This window comes from Thermobia domestica, chromosome 5 (assembly GCF_964235325.1).
Source record: "Thermobia domestica chromosome 5, izTheDome1.hap1.1, whole genome shotgun sequence".
Classification (NCBI taxonomy): domain Eukaryota; kingdom Metazoa; phylum Arthropoda; class Insecta; order Zygentoma; family Lepismatidae; genus Thermobia; species Thermobia domestica.
In genome coordinates this window covers 197,435,282-197,456,943 of record NC_137458.1, presented here as the reverse complement: position 1 = coordinate 197,456,943, position 21,662 = coordinate 197,435,282, and the positions used below count along the sequence as shown (strand labels likewise).

The following is a 21,662-nucleotide window of genomic DNA, read 5'->3' as shown; positions in this document are numbered from 1 at the left end:
AATAGATGGAAAGATTTCTTTGACGATTTGCTTAACAGGCAACCAAAAACTAGTGTGCGTGGAGAAAAGGAGATACACACCGCAGAACCGTATATTCCAGAATCCAACCGAATAGAAGTAGAAACCGCTATGAAGAAATTAAAGAAACATAAATCTCCGGGTGTAGATGAAATTCCGACTGAGTTAATTTTAGCTGGAGGCGAAAAATTGTGGAACAAGATACACAAACTCATTCTCCTTATCTGGAACAAGGAAGAATTGCCACAAGATTGGAAAGAATCAATCATTGTTCCAATTCACAAGAAAGGCGACAAAACTGACTGTAATAATTATCGAGGCATTTCTCTTCTGTCAACATCCTATAAAATCCTTTTAAATATTCTATTAGCAAAACTGACCCGTTACGCAGATGAAATTATTGGAGATTATCAGTGCGGATTTAGACGAAATCGATCAACTATCGACCAAATATTTATCATTCGCCAAATACTTGAAAAAAAAAAAAAAAGTGGGAATACAATACCCCGGTACATCAACTATTTATTGATTTTAGAAAGGCGTATGACTCGGTTAGGAAAGAAAGATTATACAACGTTTCTTCAGAACTTGGAATACCGAGAAAGCTAATTAGATTAACTAAGATATGTTTAAATGAATCCCAAAGTAAAGTCCGGGTAGGAAAATTTTTGTCCACGAGCTTTCACGTTAAAAATGGCTTGAAACAAGGAGATGCGTTGTTGCCATTATTATTTAACTTCATTCTGGAATACGCTGTAAGGAAAATCAAAGATAGCAACCAGGGCCTAGAGTTGAACGGTATTCACCAGGTTACGGCATATGCTGGTGATGTAAATTTAATAGGTGATGATAGGAGAACAATAGAAAGAAATGCAGAGATCTTATTAAACGCTTGCAGGGACATGGGTTTAGAAGGAAATGCAGAGAAAACTAAATACATGGAAGTGCGTCGGGACCGGAATACAGCAAATTATGGATGCGTTAAAATATTAAATAATACTTTTGATAAAGTAGATAGTTTCAAATATCTAGAATCAATATTAACAGACGAAAATCATATTCGCGGAGAAATTAAATGTCGACTAAAAGCAGGGAATTCGTGTTACTATTCGGTTCAAAATATCTTGTTGTCGCGAATTCTGTCGAGGAATGTCAAGCTTAAAATATACAAAACGATAATCATGTTTGTTGTTTTGTATGGCTGTGAAACATGGTCACTTACTCTGAGGGAAGAACATAGATTGAAAGTATTTGAGAACAAGATCCTGAGACGAATATTCGGACCCAAGAGGAACGGGAATGGGGAATGGCGGAAACTTCATAACGAGGAACTACATAATTTATATGGCTTACCCAACATTGTTAGGGTCGTCAAGTCTAGGAGGCTTAGGTGGGCGGGTCATGTAGCTAAATGGAAGAAAGTAGAAACGCTTTCAAAGTCTTGACTGGTAGACCCATAGGAAAACGACCATTACGAAGACCTAGACGCAGATGAGAGGACAATATTAAGATGGATCTCACAGAGATTGGAATACAAAGTAGAAACTGGATGCAGTTAGCTAAGGATAGAAGTCAGTGGAGAGCTTTTGTGAACGCGGCATTGAACCTCCGGGTTCCATAGGCCATGAGTTAGTTAGTTAGTTAGTTAGTACAGTGACATTGTTTATCTTCTTATGGACTAGAACTTTTCAGTTTGGAACTTCATTTCAACTTTGTAGATATCTTCATCTTATACTTTGGTTAGGGTTGCCATTCGTCCCGGAATCGAGATCTGGTTCCCGGCGTCCCGAAAATATTTCTCGGAAAGATTAAATGTCTCGGATCTCAGCAATATAATATAACAAACTCCGCCAGAACACACTTCCAATGAATTAACCGTTGTATATTTTTAAAAAAAAAGTCTACAACGTGTGGAAGGAAACGTCATACCTCTAATGAGCTGAAACTCTCTGAAAACCACAAAACAACAGGTCCTGAGGGATTTTTTTTTTTTTTTAACCAGAGGGAGGGAGTAAATCATTTGCTCACGTTTGCTTAACTAGGGAGAAGGTCTAGTAAAATGACTAAAAATGTGATAACGTAATACTTGAACAACTCTATCTAATGGAAGAAAGTAAATTTGTATATAACACTTCTTTTCATTTTAAGCATTTCAAAGATTTTTGTAATTTAGTAGCGTCCCAGATTTGCATTTTTTGAAAAATGGCAACCCTAACTTTGGTTATTCTAATTTTTTGCTTCAGCCATCTTGTGTAGTAATACATGAGTTCGTATAATACAGATGATGTATGCACTTGCAAGATTTATTACAGGTTTCAAGTAGTATTCTAGACTTTGCGTAATTAAATGCACGTGTTAGTATATACGCCACTTTGTAACATTTTTTTCTTTTAGCTTGGGTACAAAATAAAAGTGAGTCGCATCATTGCCACAGTTTCTTCTACACGCAGAAAAGGCTACTATGCAACACACATGTCTTGTTCTTTCATGAAAATTAAAGCCATAAAAAAATCAAACACCCTTAACATGGCGTATTTACCTGCACTTACCTTATTTGAAAAACATTATATTCTACATTTAGAAGAAACAATAATAACACCTACCCACGAAGCTGACAGTGATCACATGTGTAATGGATATCTGTTAATTCGATAGGGGTGCAGTTTCATGAGCCTAGCCATCGCAAGATTTACACTACACCCAGCCTTCATTGAACGCTTCACCACAAATTATGCATTCAGTGCTGCTTTCCTGTTCGTCTGGTGGTATTTTCTCTTTGTCGGTGTGGTGGTTCATTAGCTTCTTGCAACCTTCCTTTGGTAGTTCGTGTGCTGAAGTCACTTTTCTTTCAATTTGCGTCTTATATAGTGAAGACACTAGTATCGCACTCACTCCAGTTCTTCTGGTTCCTGACGCTAAACGTCTCTTACGATTTTCCGGTACTGATGATAACTATTTACTGAGAGCTCTTTACTAGTTGATGGAGAAGAAGATTCTGGTTCCTCGGTCATATGTGGAAAACGTAGATCCGCTGCAGACGACAAGCTAAATGTAGTCCCCTTTTCCTCAACCGATGCCGAAGTTGAAGGTTGTGGGTCTCACCGGTAGGCCTAGTATAACATCTTGCAACACGAATCACGTCTGCGGACAGATAGTCGGTGTCTGTGAATATCTGAGGGTTCAGTGAATATATTCCGGTGCACGTAAAGTCAATTGAGAGCAATGACTATGCGACATATCTTTCGGTATGCCTCTGAAACAAGTTGTGCTACATCGTATTCTGTTATCTTTACTCCAGCATTCCTGCGCATCCACAGTGAACAAGCTTAATTGTATGCACCTTTAAACGGTTTCATAAAACACCACAGATCACCCACATGGCTCTGACCCTTGTCAACTGGCCATAAATCTAAGAAAACAAGAGGCGAGAGACAGAAAAAGATTGCCAAATGTCCCCTTTTCTCAAGATTTCTTTCAGTCTTGAATCACTCTTTGTGTTAGTGTGTTCGGTTATAATTCGCTACAATGTCAATGTTTTTCCGACCTTGGTTAAACAATAACACTCGTAACGAGCAATATTAGAACGAAAATCCGGAGCCCGGGTCTTCTTCGCCAAGTACTCCGACGAAAGAAGATAATGTTGTAGTTGGGAGGGGAGCTAAGTTGCATAAGCAAACGGTGATGTTAGTGATTTTTTTTTTTTTTTTTAACGAAGTGTCATCGATAATGGTGGTGTTTTAACTTCCAAAAACTTAAATAAGTTATTAACACAAGCGACTGGTGTTAGCATTAGCACTATAAAAAGAATTTGTGGGAAAATTGATGTGAAAAACTATTCGACATCAACAAAAAAGAAAGTTGTAAAACAAAAGCTTTAATTCGACAAAATTGACGATTTCACTCGTGATTTATTGCGCCTCACAGTTTTTGAATTTTATAAGGAAGGCAAATCTCCCACAACGGAAGCGCTAATTGAAGCAATAAGGCTTAAGACAGCTGACACCGAATACAAGTTTCCATACCAACGCACTACAGTTTATCGCCTGCTACGAAGTATGGGTTTTAAATATAAAACCTCAGTGAAAAAATGTATTCGTAGTGAATCACTACATGTAATTGCATGGCGATATAGATACCTACATAGTATCAATAATCTTCGTGCTCAGGGTTATGCAGATGTGTACCTCGACGAAACGTGGTTTGATAGTAACTCCTGTCAGATAAAGAACTGGATAGACGATTCAGACAATTGTGCTAGAACGAGTCCTGGGAATAAAGGTGATAGAATTGTTATTCTACATTGCGGGGGGCGTTCAGGCTTTATTGACGATGCGCTTCTAGTAACTCACAAAACAATGGATGATGCTCCAGCAGATTACCATGGTAGCATGAATGCAGATATCTTTGAGAATTGGTTTGAGGAGAAAATATTGAAACGCCTTGAGACACCATGTGTAATTGTTATGGACAATGCCCTGTATCACAATCGTGTTCTCAACCCAAAACCAATCTCTTCCTGGAAGAAAAGTCAAATTCTTAACTACATGACCTTGCATAATATCCCCATTTCTAATCCTTTTCCTATAATTCTCGTTCTCCTTGAAGTTATAGAAGAGAACACTTCTGTTACCGACAGAAAAAAGAAATATGCGGTGGACGAATTAGCTGCAAAATATGGGCATATTGTGCTACGTTTACCACCTTACCATTGCGTCCTCAACTCCATCGAAATTTTGTGATAAGAACTGAAGGGTAGGGTTTCGTCTCAAAATTTAAGGAAACGACCAGTGAGGAAGTAATACAACTTCTTAAGAAGTCGTGCAATCATGTGACGCCCGAAAAGTGGATAAATAATATCAAACATGTAGAAAGCATTGAAGGAAGCTACGAAAACTTTCAATCTATTTTTGATGAAAGGATTGAAATCTGTGTACAAGTAACATATTCTTCAAAAGATGAGAGTGATGATGATAGCTCATAAACAAAAGATAAGAGTTTACTACATTTTGATCACACACATATATTAATGTTGAAATAATAATTATAATTATTGTTAGTAGTTGTAAAAGTAGAATCGAAAATGGCTATTGCACACGCTTATCATATTCGTGGTTCTGATTGATTTCCAGGTACAATTTTCGTTATTCTCTTCACATTTTGAGACAAGTGGAGGCCTTTTTATTTTTAAATTAAAAGATAGTGAGCCTGGTCTAGAGATCCAAAAATAAAGGCGATGGAAGTCATGTACTGACATCACCCACTAAAAGTTGGCTAGCTGGCCATACACATTCATAGGCTGTATCTCCAGTGAGTTTGTAATAACTTTCAGTCACTAATACTAGTAATAATAACAATGGTACCTATTCTCCAAGTGCTTGGGTGCAATCATTCCCCAAATTTACCATTACACCCAAAAATAAGTGTAAAGGATTCCTCCCCCCCCCCCCCGAGAAAAAGGAAAAATAAGGATAAAAGTACCCATACTAATTTACATCCCAAATAATAGGAGGCTATTTAACGTGGCAGCCAGTGCTAATTTCTATCTATACAAAATCAATCTAGACTTCCTTATGCCTCCCTCCAAAATTTTGCTCTTTCAATTAAAAGAGAATGCATTCTTGGCTGACAATTAATTATTCTAAAATGCTAAGTTCTCCTTTATAGGTAACGTTTTAAAAGGCATCATTAAGGTATAATTAAACCGATTGTGCTACTTTCAATAAAATATTTTGTCTTTCAATAATAATAATAATAATAATAATAATAATAAATCTTATGGATACAACCAGCACCTAAAACCCGCCTGTGGACACTCCTGAATAATAATAATAATTACAATAATAATGCTATGTTAAATCTATCACAAAAAGTAATAACATTGTCTTTATTTTTCACTTGTTTTCCTTCCTTTTTTCTTTCTTGTTTCTTCCTCTACCTAATGACATCGGACATCTGGCAACAACCAACAACCATCGTCCTAACAAGGGATGGGTTGCCCTTTTGGTAGTGGTGTGAGAGAAGGCTCACATGTTTTGGAATTTCCTATATGTGGAGAAGTACTGAGCACTGAATACTGTGATCCCCCACATACTGAATAATTTTCAGTTTTTTATGGCTGCCATGTTCATAAACAATTAGCAAAACTGAATTCTGAGGGAAAGAAAGACAGAATTTCACAAGTGTTACAATCAAGTTAAAAAAAAGTATCACACGTTATCCAACCAATACTTTCTGCTACAGCAATGCTCTCGAGTGGAGCATCAACCATCTGTATCTCACTCATTTTCTGATGCGGAAATATGAAGAGCGGTGGTACAAACTGACCAGTAGCACTCATGTAGAACATAAACGTTTATTTCGACCTCTTTCGCCCGACGTCAACTTGACCATAACTCGTTTCCCTTTCTCACATATCACTTTGGTATGATACGACGATACACGAGTCTCATCCACGTGGTGGAAAAGATGGTTGATGGTGGAAAAGAATATTTCTCCATCAGTGCGCACTAATTCGAGTGCGCACTAATTCGAAAAGAACTTTGCAACTTCTTCCTTATTGAAAGTTGATGTTCTCAATATACTTGTAGACACAAGAGTTCTAAGAAACAAATCGGGATATCACTTCATAAACTCGTAGTGAACATCTTTCACAGAACTCTGTTTATCTTTGTTGAAACTGTGATTCATTTTCAGTTCTTCGGCTAAGTCAAACTAGCTTCAGGTATTCTTTTCGTGATATGGCATTAAGCGATCAGTTAACTGTTTTATATGCGGCCGCCCAAAGATGAAAGGAAGTATCTACATTTTGCTTATTTTGAGAACAGCAGCAAAAAAGGTGATTTTTGATCGTTACTGTTAAAGAGTATGTTTTCTATTCGGCGTCAATGAACACTTAGTGACCATTGACAAAACAAAGTCTTTATCAGTAACGTTAATTATCAAAAATTACCGTTTTTGCAGTTGTTCTCAAAAGAAGCAAAATGTAGATACTTCCTTTCACATTTGGGGGTCCGCATGGCATTTCAGCTCTTTTTCATACATATCGGGAAAAGTATTTTCGAATCTCCTAACTTAAGAGCAAAATGTAATTTCATTTTTTGTTTTCACTCTGATAGTCTGTCTACCACCAAATCTCTTTGTTGGAAATGTCTACGAGCACTACTAGCCGAGAAAAATACGTGGGACGGGTGGTCTGATAGTAGCAATTTTAAAACAAACAGACGTAGATGCCAAACCGTAGAATTTAACGAAAAGTGTTCCCTGTAAAAGTTGTTTCTTTTTCAATAGTGCTTCCAAAGAAATCGAAATTGATACCACTTTCCATTTGAAATTTTGGAGTTGACCCCCCATAGTAGTACTTCCGCTACGCCACTGGATATGGAAGCATCACCATTTGATTCTTTACATACGATTTGGTAATTCAATTTTCTGTTTGAAATGTCTACGTGCATTACGAGCTGAGAAAAATGCCTGGGACAGGTGGTCTGATACACCCTGTATAATTCTAGATAGAGCACGTTGGTCGTTTTACATTGACCCATATAATAACAATTTGGAAAAAAAAAAAGTATATTAACAAATTCATCTTGCATAAATGTAGATCGGAAACTACTTTCAGTGGTAAAATTCATCAGACTCGTTATCAACAAAGTAATTTATTGTGGACGGAGAAAAGAGCAATTTCTTCAAGTTTAACTTGTTGGAATTCTGTGTGATAATTCACGAGGTCACTGATTTGTAACAAAGAAATTTTGTAGGGAAAGGATGCCGTATGCAGTAAATACAATAAATATAATTGTAAGATAATAAAGAAATACTCTATTCACTGCTCTAATTACTCTAGTATATTTGTAATACAACGGAAATTCTTTTCAAAAGCACAGCATACAAATTATAAAGACTAACTGACAATTGTAAAGACACTAGTTAAACAATCTCAAAAACACACCAAACCAAAACAGTGAACCATAATCAGAATTACATAAACAATGAAAACAGACAAAAACATTATGAACAGAATATTGAAAAAATTGTAGAGGAAAAACTGAACGCTACATACTCCACCGCAGATTTCTTTTCAAATTGCAGAAAGCATATTCTACCCTAAATAGTATGATCCGATAATAATTTTCTGTCCCTTATCAAGAGGTTACTAAAACATTGGGGGAATAAGAAAATTGTCTGTGTCCGTAGAACAGGGTTTCTGTCCCACAGTAATACATATATTACACTGATATGGAAGGTTTTGTTGTTTTCAAGTTAAGAGGTGTACCGGAATAGTTTTTTTCTGCTGATTAAGAAAATGACCTTCAAAATTGTGATTAACATCAGGTTTTTTCACAAATCACGAAAATGTCAAAATTGAAAAAAACGTATTTTTTAACCTGTAGACGCCTGCCAGGGAATTCATATCTTGATATTGTCATCCCTGGTGCCTCTTCTAATCATTGTAGAGACATGAACGACCCCTTGTTGGAAAGCTAATAGAACAAGTAATGCAACGAGCTATGTTTGGTGCATCTGAGCTCTCATTCGTAGAAGAAGAAATTTCAAATACAGGGTTTTCATAAAGTTTGAACGGATTTAATTTGCTTATAATTTTCATAAAAATGCTCATAATGAAATCAAATAAAGTGCAAACGGTAGCGGAAAGATTAAATTTTTAGTTGGCAACACTGTTACCGTATCAAAGATAGCGTCGGTGAAAGAGAAAGCGCAATGTGTTCTGTGGTACGCAGAGCTAAAATCACCAATTCTGGTGTGTCGAAAGTTCACCAAAGAGTTCAAAAAGCCGGCACCGACTGAGAGTGCAATCCGAAAGTGGCATGCTAAGTTCTTGGAGACAGGAAGCGTCCTGGACCGTCCTCGAAGTGGGAGGCCGCCGACATTGCCTGCAACAGTCAGCAGGGTAAGGGAAAGCATCATCAACAGCCCACAGAAGTCGATTCCTAGTGGCGCCCAGTTGGAGGTGTGGCGGTGAATGTGCTGGTGCAGATTACAGGTAAAAATTTAATCCCTCCGCTACCGTTTGCACTTTATTTGATTTCAATATGAGCATTTTTATGTAAATTATAAGCGAATTAAATTCGTCCATACTTTATGAAAACCCTGTATTTGTAAAAAATGTCATTTTTTGAATTTCCGGCCACGCTGGCAACACTGTTAGTTATTCTACGTTGGTAAAAAAAAAAAAAAAAAAATAATACGAGTCCCTTACATAGTCATATCAACCATATAGAAAAATGAAAGCCGTAGCTACAACAGGAAGCGAGGAAAAATATCAAAGTGCAACCATCGTTTATAAATTTTTTTGGTTCGTAAACATTCACGCTATTACCCCTGATGCCTCCTAATTGTCACAAAGACATGATCGACACCTTGTTGGACAGGTAATACAACAAGAAATTTAACGAGGTATGTTTGGTATTCCTGAGCTCCCATTTGTAGAAGAAGAAAGGACCCTGTGTAAGTTCTCGTCAAAAATAAAATTTCTATTTGCCTCGCTTTTTTGCTGTATTCCTATAGATATAAAGGCAACTCCTCAGGAAAAAAATATTTCGACGACACTGATAACGATTTCAAGAAAGTAGGGCCAAAATACCGCAAATGATTATAATGGAGTATATGGAAAACTACATGTTATATTCGGATTTTTGTAGGTACCGTCCACAACTCTGAGATCAATGATTTGCATATATGATGTACATCAGAGTACGGGACAAATAATAGGTAGAAACGAAAGTGGTGTTGTGTTTCCTTTGGCTGATACAGAGTGTTGAAATTGGGTACCAAATGGTAGTTTAATAGACTGTATGGGAGAGTATTTGGTGGCTGGGAATTGTATTACGTACCATCAGCGCCTCCGAAATGCAGATCAAGATGATGTGGTGTTCCTCCTGAAGGCAGGGCTGTGACCCGAAGGTCCCTGGGCAAGGCGAACCCACGATGGTTTGCCATTGCCTGCCATGAGATGATGACGTCCGAAGGATGGAACCTACAGTTGAACAAGGGATCCGGACTTCATCTGTCCCCACCGGGAATCGAACCTGAGATCCCTTGATTACAAGGCGAAGAGCTTATCCATTCATCCACCGGGGACATAATCTTACAAATAAGACCATTGTCATATTATGATATTTAATATTACGAAATAGGCCGAAAAGAAAGTGTTTGGGTGCGTTTCATACATGCATACACACACACCGACACACACATACACAGAAATAAGGTATCGGAAACATAAAGATAACAAAGTGTTAAATTCTATGGGAATGGACAATATCGTCAGTAGATGTGAATGACAATACCACGATTAGTGGTCAAAATGTGCAGCAGATCTCCTTATAACCAAAGTTAAGTCATGCCTGGAACTTCTTTACCGTGTATGTCCTTAGTGTCGAGAAAAATACCACTTAGGTGCGAAGTAGGAAAATGAACAGTTTCATAACGAGCAACACCAAGATACCAAAGAGTCGGAAGCCACATGCGAGCAACATCCGAGAACACGAGCTCCATTGGGGCATTTGCAGTACCATCCAAGAATAGCGTCGGCTCCTGATTTTTCTGGATCATATTCAATGAAAAGTGTGTACTGCAAACTCTGTACATGTTGAGATTGAATTTTAAACCTCAGGATGTGTGGAGTGATATGCAAATGGAACAGTGAAAAACTACCATCAGATTTCATGTGCTCTGCTGCATATGCGTGAACATTTTGGATTTGATAAATTCCAAGCGTGATTTTGAATGTGTCTTCTGTCAATCGAGGGAAATCAGTAATTGACGATCCGTCACACGGTTCCCAAATCTTTGCTGAGCGTTTGTCAATATCACCGGATGTCTGTAGTTTCTTTTGTAGTTCGTTTATTAAACGAGAACGTGATAAGATTTTAATACTTTCGTCAGACTTTTCTGGTGCATCGTTGGTCAATGGAAGCGCAAACTGATTCTATAAGGCACCTGGAATGAGTAAATACTCGCGTAAGAAGGGAAGAGCCGCAATTGGAACCCGATCCCTAAACATCTTGTACTTCATTTTGTGATGGTCATTTCCCCTTCTACACACCACCTGCCCTTTGTGACAATAGGGGTTTATTTTGCAGCCAGGCAATCACGCTGCTTCTTTCCCTTTTCTAAAAGACATGGCATTTTCGCAATGATCCCCGCCTCCTCCAACACCGTCATGGAATCTCGGAATCCCCTATCAACCAAAACGCAGTCCCCTGGTTGTAAGAGCTGGTTTAAACCATTTGCTGTGTCGGCGAACATAGAGTTCATGGGTTTCACTAACGGACGTCCTTTTTGCACAGTATACAGACGCTTTTGCAGAGTGTAGTTCGTCGAATTTTCGGTGTAAATGTATGTTCCGTGAAAGACTAAAACCAGCTTGACATCCCCTACCCCATGAAGTTTGCTGGCTCAAGCTGGAACCTTGCTCAGAAGAAACGAACGAGATAAATGCTTTGAACCCAATACAGACGGTACAAACTGCCTCATCAAAGCCTGTCTGACTGATTTCAATGCATTTGACACACTTCCGTGGCATGGATATCCAAATATTGCTCCCAGAAAGTCATTACAAAGATCATGCCTGAGTTTCATTAACAACATGCCCAGTCTGGTTTCAACGCTAGTAACACTACTATTATGTAAGGTGTCACAGAAGCTGCACAGCACAGTCAACTGTTCATTGTTCAATTCCGTGAACACTACTAACCGTTCTTCAGGAATTTCTGCGAGGTTTACCTTCATGTGCACAGGCACAGTTGACGTATCTTCAACGTTGAGATCCGATCCCTGACTACCCATTTCTGGTTGTTTCTGGACACTTCTCACATAAGAACTTGCCTTTATGTAGTATGTCGTACATAGTACTGTTGACGAACCGAAGCACTGGAATGACTTACCTTTGCTCCAACGCATGTAACTAACCGCTTGTTTGCACACATCGGGCGCTTTCTTTGCCCTCTAAACCATAGTTCGCACACGGAACATTGCCGATGTTTATCCGTGCTTCCACCGGAAGCCATTTGTCACACACGTCACCGAATTGTTTTGAAATGAATAATATGGCTTTTGCATTACAGATTTCCACCCTGGCGAAACCTACCAGAAAATAACACCAAATAGTACACAACAACAAAGTTCGCATAAATCTCGCGAGAAACAGAACAACAAAAGTCACTGGACAAAAGCATGCAGGAATTGCAACTTCTTGCAGGTACAATGAAGTAGGCACAACACACGAACCGATCACCACCTACTTGCAGTCAGTAAAGACGAGTAAGCTACTACAGAAATCAACACCTCCACAATGACGCTTCTACTGTACTTCCCTAGTAGAATAGAGGCAGCCTCGCAACAGACGGATAGCGAATATGAAGCGAATGTTTGCATATACACAACTTTAAACGTCCGGATCGGTAAAACAGAACATAATGCCACTGAAGTTTTCAACTATTATTTATCCCTTACCCTGCTGTACACCATAATATGACAATGGTCTTATTTGTCAGCATATGTCCCTAAATGGATAAATGGATAAGCTCTTCGCCTTGTAATCAAGGGATCTCAGGTTCGATTCCCGGTGGGGACAGAGGAAGTCCGGATCCCTTGTTCAACTGTAGGTCCTTCGGACGTCATCATCTCATGGCAGGCAATGACAAACCATCATGGGTTCACCTTGCCCAGGGACCTTCGGGTCACAGCCCTGCCTTCGGGAGAAACACCACATCATCTTGATCTGCATTTCGGAGGCGCTGATGGTACGTAATACAATTCCCAGCCACCAAATACTTTCCCATATAGTCTATTAAACTACCAGATGGTGCCCAATTTCAACACCCTGTATCAGCCAAAGGAAACATAACACCACTTTCGTTTCTACCTATTATTTGTCCCATACTCTGATGTACATTATATATGCAAATCATTGATCTCAGAGTTGTGGAGAGTCTAATAGTCATAGAAGAACGGTAAGAAGAAAGAGAAAAAAGAAGATAAACATAAATGCATAGTTTAAAACATACATACCTAACATTCGTCACCGGGCTTCCCTTGAAACTTCCTCTTTTTGGATTTTCGTTGGTGTTCTTCCATACAGTATCTTTTTAACATCCAGCAATAGTCGGCCATCATATGGACAGTCCACCTTCCTTGGTATCTCTTTTCCATCACTTTAATATCCTGATGGAAACGCTCGCCATGTTCTTCCGTAAAATCACCAAGATTGTCAGGAAAGCAATTGAGATGAGCATGAAGAAAGTGAACTTTGACGCTCATGTTGCATCCAAGCAATTTAAAAGATTCCAACATCTCGTCGATTAAAACGCTGTAATTTGCAGCCTTTTTGTTCCCCCAAAAGTTTTGTACCACATTTCTGAACGCAGCCCATGCTTCTAATTTTATCTCACTCATACTTTCCTCAAATGTTTTGTCCTCCATCAATTTTCGGATTTGTGGGCCTGTGAAAATTCCAGCTTTGATTTTTTCTGACGTGTTAGATGAGAATTTACTGGCAAGGTACTGAAAGCATCTATTATCTCTGTTTAAAGCTGTCACGAATTGTTTCATTAAACCTAGTTTTATATGTAACGGTGGCAACAGTATTTTAGAGGGACCAACCAATGGAAGTGAAACAATGTTCTTTTTGCCAGGTATGAAAGTACTTCTGAATGGCCACTGCTTTCGAACCCAATGTTCAGTTCTTGCTCTGGAGTCCCACTCACACAAAAAGCAAGAATATTTTGTGTAGCCTGCTTGTTGGCCTAGCAATATTCCAATGACTTTGAAATCCCCCCCACACACACACCACTCATAATGCTTGTACTGCACCGTTTCCAGCAGAAATTGAAGGCTTTCGTATGTCTCTTTCATAGTCACTGCATGTACTATTGGAATGGACGGATGGACGTTAGTGTTGTGTAATAAAACACCTTTTAAGCTGGATTTGCTGGAATCTATGAACAGCCTCCATTCTCCTGAATTGCAATTGATGTTGTAGAATTTCATGACTGCCGGAAAGTCTCGACAATATACCAAACCATTTTTTTCTGCAAACAGTGGAACTAATTCAGCCTCGGTGTCTGTACCAGGAGAATCTCGTATTCGGACCCAATAAATTGTTTTCATGAAGTCACGATCCTAACAATTCTGCTGCGTCTTTAGGTAAATTAAGGTCACGAACCAAATCATTAAGTTCATGCTGGGTTATGGGCAAGGGCACTCTGATATTTGTTTCCCTTTACATATTAATTCCATTTAAACTTTCCAACAAGTCGATCACATCATTTTTTATATGGTTGGTATGACTATGTGAGTGAGGCACTCACCTGATTTTTTTTACCAACGTAGGATTACTAACAGTGTTGCCAGCGTGGTCGAAAATTCAAAAAAAAAAAAAATTACAACTTTTTTGACTTTCTTCTTCCTTTTCTTCTACGAACGGGAGCCAGGGTTACGATACATATCTCGCTGGATTCCCTGTTCTATTATCTTTCTAACAAGGTGTCGATCATGTCTCTGTGTGACAATTAGGAGGCGCCAGAGGAAACAACGTGAATGTTTACGAGCCACAAAATTTTATAAACGGTGGTTGCACTTTGATTTTTTTCCTTGCTTCCTATTGTAGCTACGGCTTTCATTTTTCTATATGGTTGGTATGACTATGTAAGAAACTCGTATTATTATTTTTTTTTTTTTTACCAAAGTAGAATAACTAACAGTGTTGCCAGCGTGGCCGGAAATTCAAAAAATGACATTTTTTACAAATATTTGAAATTTCTTCTTGTACGAATGAGAGCTCAGATGCACCAAACATAGCTCGTTGCATTACTTGTTCTATTAGCTTTTCAACAAGAGGTCGTTCACGTCTCTGCAACGATTAGAAGAGGCGCCAGGGATGACAACGTCAAGATAAGAATTCCCTGGCAGGCGTCTACAGGTTAAAAACTTTTTTTTTTTTTTTTCCAATTTTGACATTTTCGTGATTTGTGAAAAAACCTGACGTGATACACGACTTTGAATGTCCTTTTCGTAATCTGCAGAAAAAATCGATTCGGATACACCATTTTATTACAAAACAACAGAAAAAAGTTGAAAATTTGCAGGTCAGTATTATTGGCAGGATAAAAAGATCTATCCATATTACGATAGTATCTTTTAAAGTTCTTCACTAAGCTTACCCGCATTATTTTGAATTTTAGTAAATAATGTCAAGACAATGAAGAACACTGTATAAAAAACGCAAAAAGTAAGCAGATAGTATTTAGAAAATACTATTATATGGACTAATAATTAATTTCAGGACCCTTCGTATAGTGTATACACTGAGCACCCAACGGACTACTACTTTATTTAACAGCATTTTGTAGATACTATTTGGCTAACTTTGTACAATTTTTAAATAAGGAAACTTCTACTGTACTTACTTGTTGAATCTTGCTTGTCTGTCCTCTCCATCTGCCCATAAAAATAATCTATACGCGTAATTTTCAATATGAGCTTGTGCAGCAATTTGATTGGTTACGGCTTCGTTTTCCACCAACACTTTCTTTTGATCTTCCAACCAATCTAGAAGCTTACATAACAGCAATTTGGCTTCTGGTGACTGACGATCTAGCTTGATCCCTAGATCAGATGCATAAAACCTACCTAAAATTAAGAATGCCGAATATTAGATCATATATTTTTAACTTGTACTTATCTAATCATTGAATAGCATGCACACTGAAAAAAAAAAAAAATTGCTAATTAATTTACCCGATGACTGATGCTCGTTAGATTTTTATTTGGTAGCAGTAATAGTAGAGTTTATATAAGAAATCATACTTCAATTCTCTGCTTCCTCAACAACAGTATTTCCCGTACTTTCTCCAGCTCTTCTAGTACATATCTTAAGCGTCTACAAACTATTATTGGATTAAGCGATAAAAATCATTTACTATCAAGCAGATATCAAAAATAGGAGATGCTTTCGTTCAGCCTACTCTCGCCTGAATATCGATACAACTTTCATGACTACTGCCTGTTTCTTTATAAATATCTGTCCAACCAGCTGTTTACTAACGCAAATTCTCTTAATTTAGGAAGTGGGATTATGTAGAACAGAGACTGAAAGATTTAATCATCTTAAGCAAAAGACACGTGTATCAAATTCTTTTAGTGTCCGTATAGCAAATCATTTCAAGTGAGAAAACAGGAGGGACGCTTCCGACATTTTGTGAATTTTATTTTAGATTTGTAATTACATTTGGCTTCCTCTATGTTACATTGTTGCTTTTCAAAACAATTTCCGTCTACCTGTATAAATTTCTCTAAGCGCAAAACTAACTTATTAGGCCATCTCGAAGAAACTTTTTCTGAGTTTCTTTAATCCACTGGCCTATGACAAGCTTTATCTCGTTTAGGTTCTGAAACCGCACTGTACTCAAGGGTTTCTTCAGTTCTGGGAAAATATTATAGTCATTTACATTTGTAAAAGTCAGTTATATAGTGGATTCACACAAATTATCCATTTCAGTGACATGTTCAAACTGTCCTCCATTCTTTGAAAGACAGTGTGCACACGAGCACACTCATATATGGTGCAGTACACTCATATATGGGATCTACACGAGCACAGCATATATGGTACAGTAAAATTTTATCAATGTCGAGAAGATGAAATACTTTGAGAATGGGTTCTTTCAGTGCATCCAAGTCTGCAAGGAATAAGATGAATGCCATACCATTAAGGTTTCCAGTACCAAGTTTCAGTCATAGGAACACCAATATAGTGGGAGATGTAAAAACACTTACTCAGCACAAAGAAACACATCTGTTCATAATAAAGTGCACTTTACCTAGTCTCTAGATGCTATTTTAATGTCTATACATTACACGTCTTCCAGAATCATATTTTTTTCATTATGAGCCCTTGCAATATTTTTCAGTCCAGGCAACGCAGTATGAAGTCCATTAGAAAATATATTCAAAACGCACTCGAAAATTTTAACTGCCAAACACATATACCACTTATTTTATCATTTTCCTTCATATTGTTAATTTCAGTAATTTTTATTTGTATAATCGAGAATTTTTTTTATACAAAAGTTAATGTAAAATGGAAGAAAGAACGATTCTTTTTATATAGTGGATACTTAAATTTATGATCATGTTATTCCAATCTCTAATCAAACTGCCTTTTCAGTGGTTAGCTTCTTTTCTTTTTTTCTGACGAAATATGCCTACAACATGCCTCTTTCGGTTAGGTATGAAGCAGGATGTAAAACAGGATTTCCTAAACTGGATGTTTAGATTTTTGTACACGTCTGGATAACCCAGAAATGGGTTATCTTATCTAGACTCTTTTACGTGTTCCTTCAGCCTGAGTTAGTATTTCTTTTGGTCATATCTAGGTGCAACTCTTTCCACAAGCAATATATTTGATAAAACATTTGCAAATGTTTATCTACAAAATACGAGTGTTCTTCAATAAGTTTTGGCTCCAAGTCTCTTTTTTTAATTATTATTATTACTATTATCTTATACGAATATTTTACCCTCAAACGAACCTTGAACCTTCTGCTTTCCAAGGAATCTTTCACTTTTCAATAGTCTCCACCGAGAATGCCCAACGGTGCAATAGTTGTTGCATGCTGTCTGCGAAGAATGAGGTCGGTTGCTGACGATGCCAGAATGCACTGCCTTGATAACCTCCATGTTAGATGCGAAACGCTTCCCTTTTCGCTTTATTTCAAGCTTTCAGAACAGCCAGAAGTCAGAGGGCAAAGTCAGGGCTATAGGGTACGTATAGCAAAATATCCCTGAATTGAAGCTTCTGCAATATGGTCATGGTCTTCCGGCTTGTGTACGCCCTTGGTTTGTTGTGTTAAACGTTGACATTTTTGTGAGAACGCGTACACGCAATTTCGTTAGTATCTGCACGTAGCGCTCGGAGTTGACAATGGCGACACGTTAAAAAAAAATAAAATAATAATAAACCAGCACCAAATCTTCACTGTCCCAAAAGATGGTGACCACGACTTTCCATGCTGATTGCTGCGTTTTGAATTTTAACGGGAAGAGAATGGATGTCAATTCGACGGGCTGGCGTTTAGTCTCGGGCTCGAAGTGGGTGAGCCCAGACTCGTCTCCAGTTACGAGACACATTAGAAAGGCATCTTCTTCCATGCTGAAACTGGTCAAATTTTGCTCACATGTGTTTCTGATGGCTTCTTTCATTTCCTCTGTGAGCTAAAGTGGAAGCCACTTTGAACACATTTTCTTGAAATGAAATCTTTGTCTTTTACGTCCCACGGTTATATCGGTTAAGCTAAAGGAGACGGTGATTATGAGAAATGAATGAAATGGTGGAATGAAGAAAGTGGAAGGAAACGGGAGAACCCTGAGAAAACCCACGAGCACGGTGTTTGTCCATCACGAAGTCCACACGGCGCGAGCTGGGATCGAACCAGGGACCCCAAGCACCGGAGATGAAGGTTCTACCACTGAGCCACCGCACCCCCCACATTTTCTTGAAACCAAGTGCGTCGCGTATGATGTGTTTCACTGTTCCGAGTGATATACAGTAATGTCTGTAATCAATCTCTGATTAATGAACCGATCACAGTGAACCAGTGCATTAACCTGACCCACTTTCTCTGGAGCGGATGCAGTCATTGGCCGTCCACTGTGGCAGACACAATGTCGCTGGATTCTGTGTGTGCACAGTCCAAATCCAACCTCTTACTGTGCTAATGTCTACATATGCTTCTCCATTTACAGCATTCATGCGACGGTGGATGCTAATGATATTCACACGTTCCACAATCAGGAATTCGATGACAGCACGCTGTTTTAACCTGATGTTCATATAGTTTATAACTAATCCTGCGACTTCGTCGTTGACAGTGGAATGATTTGTAAAAACAAAACCTACTTGTAAATCAGAAGGTTCAAGCTTTCGTTTTACAATACATTATACACTTATGACAATTAATAAAAAATAGTAAATAAATAAATAAATAAATAGAAGATTGGCGACAAAACTTATTGAACGACCTTGTAACTCTTATATTGACTAGAATCCCTTTTCATATTTATACGTGGCTTAAGGCTAACATTTATTTATTTATTTATTTTCATATCTAAATGAGAAACATGGAAGCAACTGCTGAAACCGCATTTAGATGTATATTCCTCCTTCTTGATTAAAGTGATTAGATTTTTTTCCAGTTATATACCATTTTCTCTTGACTTCTAGAGATTTTAAATCTTCTCCATAATTCCGACTAGTCAACTTAAGCCATTCGTACGGAGTAGTTTAATTTAGTTTATAAGCAACTCATAATTGTATATATATATATACCCTGTGTGTGAGAGAGAGAGAGAGAGACGAAGTTTTACGTCCCACGCTTATGCTGGCTACGCTAAAGGAGACGGTGATGATGAGAAATAGATGAAATGGTGGAATGAAGAAAGTGGGGGTAAACGGAAGAACCCCGAGAAAACCCACGCACACAGTGTTTGTCCACTACAAAGTTCACTTGGCGCGAGCTGGGATCGAACCAGGGACCCCAAGTACCAGAGGTGAACGCTCTACCACTAAGCCACCGCGGCCTTCATGAGAAAGAGAGAGAGAGAATATATGTGCACTTGTTCGTAAACGACTTGTACGAAACAAAGACAAGCCCGTTTGGTTGTATGCGGTTTGTTTATCAGATGATCCCACACCTATACAGTACGCTTACTCCCCAACCTCGGTTAGTGACATCCTCCCGGGATGCTGCTCGATGTTTCCGCTTTTGGGCATTCTGTCCTTTCCACACTCCAGAGCCTTTATTACATAATGGTTGAGTTACGCGAAATGTGCATTTCAAATTGCTACTACCGGTATTACATATAGGGTGTGGAAAAAATCCCGGAAGAATCCAATACCTCGTGAAATATACACATCAGTAAAATAAACAAAAACACGTGTTAGTTTTGAAAAAGTTATCCAATGATACCAAATGCAACTCCTTATCCCCACCCCCTTCGGGGGTACGGAAATAACCTTGAAATTTTAAATGTGAACCCCTATTTCTTATTGCACATTTTGATTCTCCAGAAAAAGGGACAGCGATTAGATCCAGAATTGAAAACAGTGCCTTCACCGATGGCGCTTGAATTGACACACAAAAACAGGAGGGGTACTAAAACGTTACGAAAATGCTAATTGTCAGTCCCATATTCTGTGGTCATACGGTGAGCGTACTCGACTGTGAAGTCAGAGGTCCTGAGTTTGATATCCACTCAAGGCAACCTTTTTTCTCTTGTTATTTCCCCGAAAATAATAAGTCCATACGATTTAACTTCAATAGTACTTTATATAAGTTACATACAATACAAATTTCGGTAACTGTTTTATAAAATAGTTCTTAGTAATAAGGCTGTTAGGGTTAGAGTTCATAAGTTATTTACAACAAAAACGCGCCATTTTTGTCGCAATTTGTATTTTCTTGCAAGTTAATAAATTATGGACAAATATATTATTTTTATCGAAGATAAAATATGAATTTATTATTTGAGTACAAAACTACACGTAAATATGTTACTCTGCGCGGGAATGGAACTCAGGACTTCTGATTCTGCAGTTCAGTATGCTAGCAGTATGGCCACAGAGAACGGGATTGACAATTCACATTTTCGTAACGTTTTGGTACCCCTCCTTTATGTGTGTGTCGATTCAAGCGCCATCCGTCACTGGGTCAAATCACTGTCCCTTTTTCTGGAGAATCCAAATGTGCAAATAGAAATTAGGGTTTCCACTTAGAATTTTCGTTATCCCAGTACCCCCGAAAGGGGTAAGGATAGGAGGTTGCTTCTGGTATCACTAGATAGCTTTTTCAAATCTATTTAACACGTGTTTTTGTTTGTTTTACTGTTTCTGTATATTTCGCGAGATACTGGACCGTTTCGGGACTTTTTCCACACCCTGTATATATTTTGCGTATTTACGATATGATGTCAGTAACATGAGTTACATGTCTTTCTAAGCAAAACTGGCAATTCTGTTATTGTAGCTAACTTTATGGCGGAAAGGGTTAAATTGTTTAACAGGAATTTTTAACAAACTCCACCTAGCCGTAGAAAAAATGTATAGTTATAATTTTAGAGCTAGTACCCAAAGTGATGGAGTTTTGACTTTTATGTGATTCTATAGGAACGCATGATGGCTTGTTCAGAGTTCAGCCAAAATACCCAAGTAATTACTCTAGTCGAAAAATTTTTAACAATTTTCGGTAACATGGAAAGCGAGTACTGCTTTATACTAATTTCAGATACAGACTAGGAAAACACTAAGCACGTAAAGTTTTTTTTTTCTGTTTTTAAGATATTCTGTATTTTTCTCATTGCCATATAATTTATGTGTAGATTTGGCCTGTTACAATGACTACTCAGTAATGATGTTAAATTGTTTTCCTTGATTTCTACATCTAGAGTATGTAAAAAAAAAATAATTAACAGTTAAACTCTTATATGAATTAGTAAATATAATTATAAATTTTATAAGTTTACGTAATATCAATAGAAATAGTGAAAAATCACACATGAAGTGACAACAGCAGTCCAAGCTATTACTTCTTTCGTTGAGGTGTAAGAGCTTCATTCAACAGAAACTA

General features: G+C 38.0%; 1 protein-coding gene across 1 annotated transcript in view; it reads right to left on the bottom strand.

Moving 5' to 3' along the window:
- The window catches only part of Vta1 (vesicle trafficking 1), a 128,305-nt gene that overhangs the window by 84,060 nt on the left and 22,583 nt on the right, over positions 1–21,662 (bottom strand). The window contains exon 2 of the mRNA XM_081759550.1: positions 15,447–15,669. Coding sequence (XP_081615676.1) covers positions 15,447–15,669 — 223 coding nt within the window. The remainder of the gene's footprint in view (positions 1–15,446; positions 15,670–21,662) is intronic.